Source organism: Ananas comosus, linkage group 4 (assembly GCF_001540865.1).
Source record: "Ananas comosus cultivar F153 linkage group 4, ASM154086v1, whole genome shotgun sequence".
Classification (NCBI taxonomy): domain Eukaryota; kingdom Viridiplantae; phylum Streptophyta; class Magnoliopsida; order Poales; family Bromeliaceae; genus Ananas; species Ananas comosus.
Window position 1 is genome coordinate 2973601 of NC_033624.1, and position 6649 is coordinate 2980249.

A 6649-nucleotide genomic window follows, 5' to 3' on the forward strand; every position below is an offset into this window, starting at 1 on the left:
AGGCATCTACATTCACTACCAAGTACAAAAGCTGCTCTGGAAACTAAAACAAGCCATATCTCTAGAAATTCCTTCTTTAGATTGCCACCAATTTAGAATACAAGTTCACTGAACCCTACCAAACCTTCATATGGGATAAAGAAAGATCCAGTAGTGCAGAGAGTCTGTTCAACTACATCAGCATAACCTACACATCTTCAGGAAAATAAAATAGCAAAATTACAGTAAAAGCATTTCCTCACTAAAGATGCTTCCTTTGAATGAACACAACAATGAGTATATTCTTGAGCCTGGTATGGATAAATGAAATTACATGTTCTCGCAGAGATAAGCCTTTTATTTTCTATCTTTCCGTTAGTGCGCCCTTCATTTGAGCCAGACTCTGCTAAGAGAATACATTCTAATTTTGCGAATCCTAGGACCTGCCTACCAATCTGTCCTTCATTATATTCCTACTTTCAATCCTCACTAGATGGTTGGGATTTGAGCCATTGATGGGAATTGAGGACAGATCAACATGGCGGTCCACGACTGACATGTTAGATCAGATATCGGTAAAAGTTTCTTATACATACCAGCGAGTGATGCATTAAAGAAAATGTATCAAGAGTAGCATTAAATTCTTAGTGAGTGAAGATGAATAACTGCAGAGCTAAGAGATTGAAGAATGGAGATGAATGGAGTGGGCCAAATAAGATGCTGTATTTCTGAACAAGTCACCTCAGAATAATCTTTATATGCTATTTTATCAAATAATTTCACTCCTCCAATGGACCGACGCATATGACATAAGCTAATCTTCAAGGTTTAATAGGATGCTAGAACAATTTTATCTGGCATATCTTCTCTTGATTGCTCAGAGAATCAAATGCTAGTTGGTCGTCGCGAGTCATAGTAAGAAGCCCAAAAATAAGTAAGAAGAAATTAAGCCGTGCAAACTTTTAAGTATATATGATCAACTGTCTTTGAGCTGGTCTGCAGTATCTTAAAATGTTCTAACATCCAAACAGACCCTTAATATGAATGTAACTCGCAATAGCCAGTGCCAAAATCGACCAACAAAAGAGTTGATCTAATATTGTCTTGTCGGATAATTTGCGAACGAGAATGACCAAGTTATAAACAGAGAAAATAATTACGTCAAATGTAATGTTCGAAATTCAAAAGTCATGTCACCTTCTAAGGGGACTTCTTTTCTAATAAAAAGAACCTACCCCAAATAATCCTTCATGTAAGACACTGTAACATCAGATGACCAATTATATAATATACAGAACCTGAAAAGCATTTCTAGACAAAATCGAAACTAAAATCGAAATCAATAAACACTCGTTTCTCAGCATGTTGCTTCAAAGAAGCCCTCTCTTGACCAAGTAGTCGATTACCGTGCTAAACAATATTGTTGTGTGATATATATATATTGCAATGCATGCCTTTAGATTCACGCTACTGATATAAAACTAGGAGTCGAGAAACTACAGAATAATGTCTATGGCTGTTCGTTATATGTTGGAAAAATCTCTCTAATCTTTTAGTAAAAATTGTATTCTTTTAAAAATATTTTGAAACAAAAAGTTTAAATAAGTAATTTAAAACGCATGTAAGAATCAAGAAGTGAATATTATAAAGAAGAAAATAGATGAAGCCTGTGAGTTGAGACTAGTTAAAAAACTGTCCTAAAAGTGAGATTGCTCCTCCACGTGCGAGACTCTGACAATCACTACTAGCGATATAACGACCACTGTCCAACTCGTCGGCACGTCTTCTGGGTGGTGCAGCACGAACAGAACAAGCTTTTGGAGATCCAGTACAATATCAAAAACTCAATGTAAAATACTAGACTGCCAAAAAAGTCCACAGAAAACTTGAGCATAGTTTACCAGACAATGTCCATAAAATGTTGGGTTATCCAACAAGTCCATGGGCATCCATGGGCTAACATAAAATTTTAAATCACTAATGTTAAATTAATTCTAACATTATACATATTTCATTTCCGAAAACATCACAGCAATATCAAACAATAAACGAAATCTCGAAAAGGAATACAAGAGGGGGGTTTCATATTCAGGTGTTTATATATATATTTCTTTCTTGATAAAGAATCCGAAAACAAAGACACTTAAATATGAAATTATTTATTAAGCTATACACCTTCGTCTCATTACACTACAATCGATCGATAATCAATAAGCGCGTGCGGGTGCACACAAACACAAAACAAAGATGCTTAAATATGAAATCGCATTAATTGAATCATACGGAAACTGTCGCGTGTTGCATGAACATGTCACGTTTTAGTGCTGATGCAATCTGATGAGTACAGTTCAGCTCTGACACGATAATTTTTGTTCTATTTAAAAGGCTTTTATGCTAAAAAAAGGACTCAATTGAAATGTTAGCCACTCAATTGCAAGAAAATAAAAAGAGTGAGAGTCGACTTTCCCTCATAATTCGGCACTGCTAAATCTTTTTCGCCGACTTGTTCTCCGCTTAAAATATTACGGCCTAAGTCTTCATACTTTCAAAATAAGCACTACCGTCCCTAAATTTTTAAAATATTTATAATTTTCGAATGACCATTTTACTCATTTTATTATCAAATTATTTCAGAAGATTATTTTATTAACTCCAGCTGGAGTGCTTCTGGAAATACCGGCTTTTATTTTTTGAATCTTTGAATTTGTAATAAAATTACCATCAAAATAATAAACCTCAGTGATCCAAAGGTCAAAAAGTTAAAAGTAGCGTACTTTGGAGAGCACTCAAGGTAAGTTCTTATTAATAAACAAAATCTAAGCCGTAACATAAAAAAGTTTTGAAACTACGAAGCTTTTTATTAAAGAATATATGGACTAGTTCACAATATTAGGACAGTGCAGGGACCTCGCAGACATTTTACCCTAAATATACTACTAGGAAGAGCTTCGTCCCCTCCCACCCAAAAAAAAAAAGAAAAAAAAAAAAGAAAAAACCTTCTTCCTCCNCAAAAAAAGAAAAACCCTTCTTCCTCCCCGACGCTCTCATGGCGACGGCGGCGACTGCGCCCGCCGCCGCCGCCGCCGCCGCCCTCCGCCGCACGCGCCGCCGCATCCTCCCCTTCTCTCCCCGTCTCCAGAAGCGCTTCGCCTCCTCCTCCTCCTCCTCCTCCTCCTCGGCGTCCTCCCCCCGCGCTTCTTTCCACCGCGCCTTTCGCGTCGTCGAGGAGGGCCGCCCCGAAACCCTAGAGCACAGATTCTTCTTCTTCCCCGCCGATCCCTCCGCAAACAGCAGGATCTCGCCGTGGCACGATATCCCCCTCCGCGCGGGGGACGGGGCCCTCCACTGCGTCGTGGAGATCCCCAGGGGCACCAGGGCGAAGATGGAGGTGGCGACCACGGAGCGCCATAACCCGATCAAGCAGGATACGAGGATGGGGAAGCTTCGATACTACCCGTAAGATAAATAATTTTTGCTGTATTTTTCTCTAATTTAGTCCAATTTTCTTTGATTTTTGCATTAATTAGTTTATTTTTAGTGCCTTGGTTATGAAATGTAATTCATAGTTTGCCAAAAACCAAGAAATTGTTGCATGATTAGTGAAAGTATAACTAATATGAATAACATCTTATCGTTTCATCGAATAATATAATCCAAATTCCTTTGATTATTGCATCAATTAGTGTATGAGTAATGTCTTGGTTATGAAATGTAATGCATTTTTATTTTGCCCATTACCAAGAAATTGTTGTGCCAATAGTGAAACTATAAGTAATATGAATAACGTCTTACTGTTGCATCGAAACATATAAATGTTGACTACTCTAATTTGAAACTTTAGATTTTTCAGGAACACGGGTTGTATGCTGAGATTATCAATTGAATTAATAACAGCACATTCGTTTCAGAAGAAACAAAACAAAATATACAGAGTGCATTGTTAATCCCTTTAAATTTGCGAGAGTTATGGCTATAATTTGGTTCTCGACACTAATTAGTGGAGGGCTATAGTTTTATTATTATTATTATTGTTTACTTCTATGGATGGGTAATTGTACATTCTTTTTTCTGCAATCCATCAATCAATATCAGGAACAACATAAATTGGAATTATGGAATGCTGCCGCAAACATGGGAAGACCCGTCTTTTGCGAATACAGAAATCGAAGGGGCTTTCGGGGATAATGATCCAGGTATACATCTTGTGCAATACATATCTGTTCTCTGCTGCGTCGGTGGGTCGGTGGGATGTTGTATTTTGATGTATTTTGAATCTATTTCTTTTCTAGTCGATGTTGTTGAGATCGGCGGAATGCGCGTCAAGATTGGCGATGTTATAAAGGTGAAACCCTTAGCAGCAGTAGCTTTGATTGACGAAGGGGAGCTGGATTGGAAGATTGTTGCTATCTCATTAGATCACCCGAGAGCTTCTCTTGTGAATGATGCGAACGACGTCGAGAAGCACTTTCCGGTACAAATTCTGCTCCTCCTCAACTTTCCATATGATTTCTCCCCTTTGTGATATCCTGGCTTCTTGTTACGTAACAATCTTCTTTAGGGCGTCTGAAAGTGTGGCTTCTTATTAACAAAACAGAAACTTTTCTCTTTTGGAATCAAATAAGCATTCACTCAAATCTTCTTTTACTAATTCATTTATATTTTGGCAAAGATAATCTTCAGAAATTTTCGGAAAAGATTATTATCCAGCAATGATTTTTAAGTGTTTGATCGAGAGTTCAGTGAAAATTTAGCAGAAAACTATGGGAGGTTTGTATATTAGCTTTATCCTATCCATCTTATTTCTTTTCTCTATCTACTAAACTAGATTAGTTATCCATTTGCACACTACATTTGAGCAATTAATGTTTTGCATCATAAGCTACTAGAGTTTGCTCTATGAAGCATGGTGTTATTGAATACCGTGGGTGCTTAATTTTAACATTTGCATGCTACAAATGTTGCTTAATACACGAGAGATTTGCCATTGTTTCAGGGAACTCTTACTGCTATTAGGGAATGGTATAGAGATTACAAGATTCCTGAGGGAAAGCCGCCCAACCGATTCGGTTTCAGCAATAAGGCGTTAAACAAGGTAAAATCCGTATAAATTATCCATCGATAACTCAAAATGAGGATATTCTTGTCGATTGAGGATAAAGAGTTCAATTTTACTCCTAAAAAATCATTTGTATCCATAATTTCACCCATGCAATGATTTATAGCTTTAATAATATTTCTCATTTATCAAATATTGCAAGTTTCAACGAGCATTCCAGGCTAAATATAATCATTTTCAGTTTTGCTAATTTCGTTTATATATATGATTTAAACTGCTTGTTTCAAAATTTACATCGACTAATCAACGATTTATTTTTACATTTCACTCTCTCTCTCCTCGTGCTGAGCAGGATTATGCTCTAGAGGTCATTACGAAGACAAATGAATCATGGAGAAACTTAGTGGAAGGGTCTGTTCCCTCCGGAGAGCTTTCCTTAGTGTGAGCATCTGCCCTGCTGGTGCTCACTGCTCAGAAGACCATCACATTTTTGTTTTTTCCCAGTTATTGATTTAAGCAAGTTGGAAATATCACGAGCAAAAGTTTCATGTGTGTATTACACTTGTAGTCCTCTACCATCGTTTATGGAAACAGCATTAGTAATAAGTTAATAGTAATATATCCTACTAGATAATACTTTTATCACTTGCGAAATAAAAGGTTTTGATAGAGAATTATTATGCGCAATAGTATTCATGCGCTCTATATAGAAACGTAAAACTTGTCTATCAATTTCTTACTATTTTATTAATAAAAATCCAGTGTTTAGGCTGAAGCAGAAGGATATGGTTTCGAGAATTGATTCTAAAAATAAAAATCGGCATAATATGATAACCCTTTCGATCTTAATCTAAAAGGTTGAAAGCAATCCTGTAAACTTTGGGTTGAAATAAAATTTGAGTTAAACTAGAGTTCAGATAAAAATTATTTTATTTTCGTTGTTTGTTTCTAACTGTGAAAATAAAATTATGTTAGTTTTATTTGGTACTAAATAGATAATGTAGAAAGTGTAGTTCTTCTCTTCCGCAGTTTGTTTCATCAAAAAACTATTTAATTCTTATACCCCCAGTAAACTTACTTCCTAATAAGTGATATTATTTTTTATTTTGTAACTTAGTAAATAATAAATTATAACAAATAAAAAATAATATAATTATATAGAGTCCGAGAATATTATCGATAGCATGAAATATTTAGTACTATTAAATTCTCTACCGTTAGATTTACTTTTTTTATCATTTTCATTCATTTGATTATACAATTCAACCAACCGCCCACTCAATCCTTGAGGGCCACATCATCCTAATCCATTAGTGCTATTAATAGCATTTCAGCTTAGTTCTAATTTTATATATATAATTATGAAATAAAATTTTAAAAAAATACATAGTGTTTTTTGCATATGATTTATAATAATACAAATAAATAAAATTTTAAAATTAAAAAATTATTAACATTTAACAAATATTTAAAATATATAAATTAAATAAAAAAATATATTGAAACTTAAATTATATATTATATAGAAATAGTGTTAAAAAAAATAAAAAAAAAACACATGTTTGGATCTGTAGGAGAGAGAGAGAGAGAGAGAGAGAGAGAGAGAGAGAGAGA

General features: G+C 35.2%; 1 protein-coding gene across 1 annotated transcript; it reads left to right on the plus strand.

Annotated features, from left to right (window-relative positions):
* Window positions 2994–5709, plus strand: LOC109708882 (soluble inorganic pyrophosphatase 6, chloroplastic-like). The gene is made up of 5 exons (XM_020230800.1): window positions 2994–3435; window positions 4072–4172; window positions 4269–4450; window positions 4973–5071; window positions 5388–5709. The coding sequence occupies exons 1-5, from the start codon at window positions 3026–3028 to the stop codon at window positions 5478–5480; spliced, it is 885 nt and encodes a 294-aa protein (XP_020086389.1). The 5' UTR covers window positions 2994–3025; the 3' UTR covers window positions 5481–5709.

What these genes read in the sequence shown, in the direction of transcription:
- LOC109708882 (XM_020230800.1), top strand. Translation starts at nt 3,026, where the DNA reads ATGGCGACGGCGGCGACTGCGCCCGCCGCCGCCGCCGCCGCCGCCCTC. An exon ending in TTTCGGGGATAATGATCCAG is followed by an intron (nt 4,173 to 4,268) that starts GTATACATCTTG and finishes TTTCTTTTCTAG; the next exon opens with TCGATGTTGTTGAGATCGGC. An exon ending in ACGTCGAGAAGCACTTTCCG is followed by an intron (nt 4,451 to 4,972) that starts GTACAAATTCTG and finishes CCATTGTTTCAG; the next exon opens with GGAACTCTTACTGCTATTAG.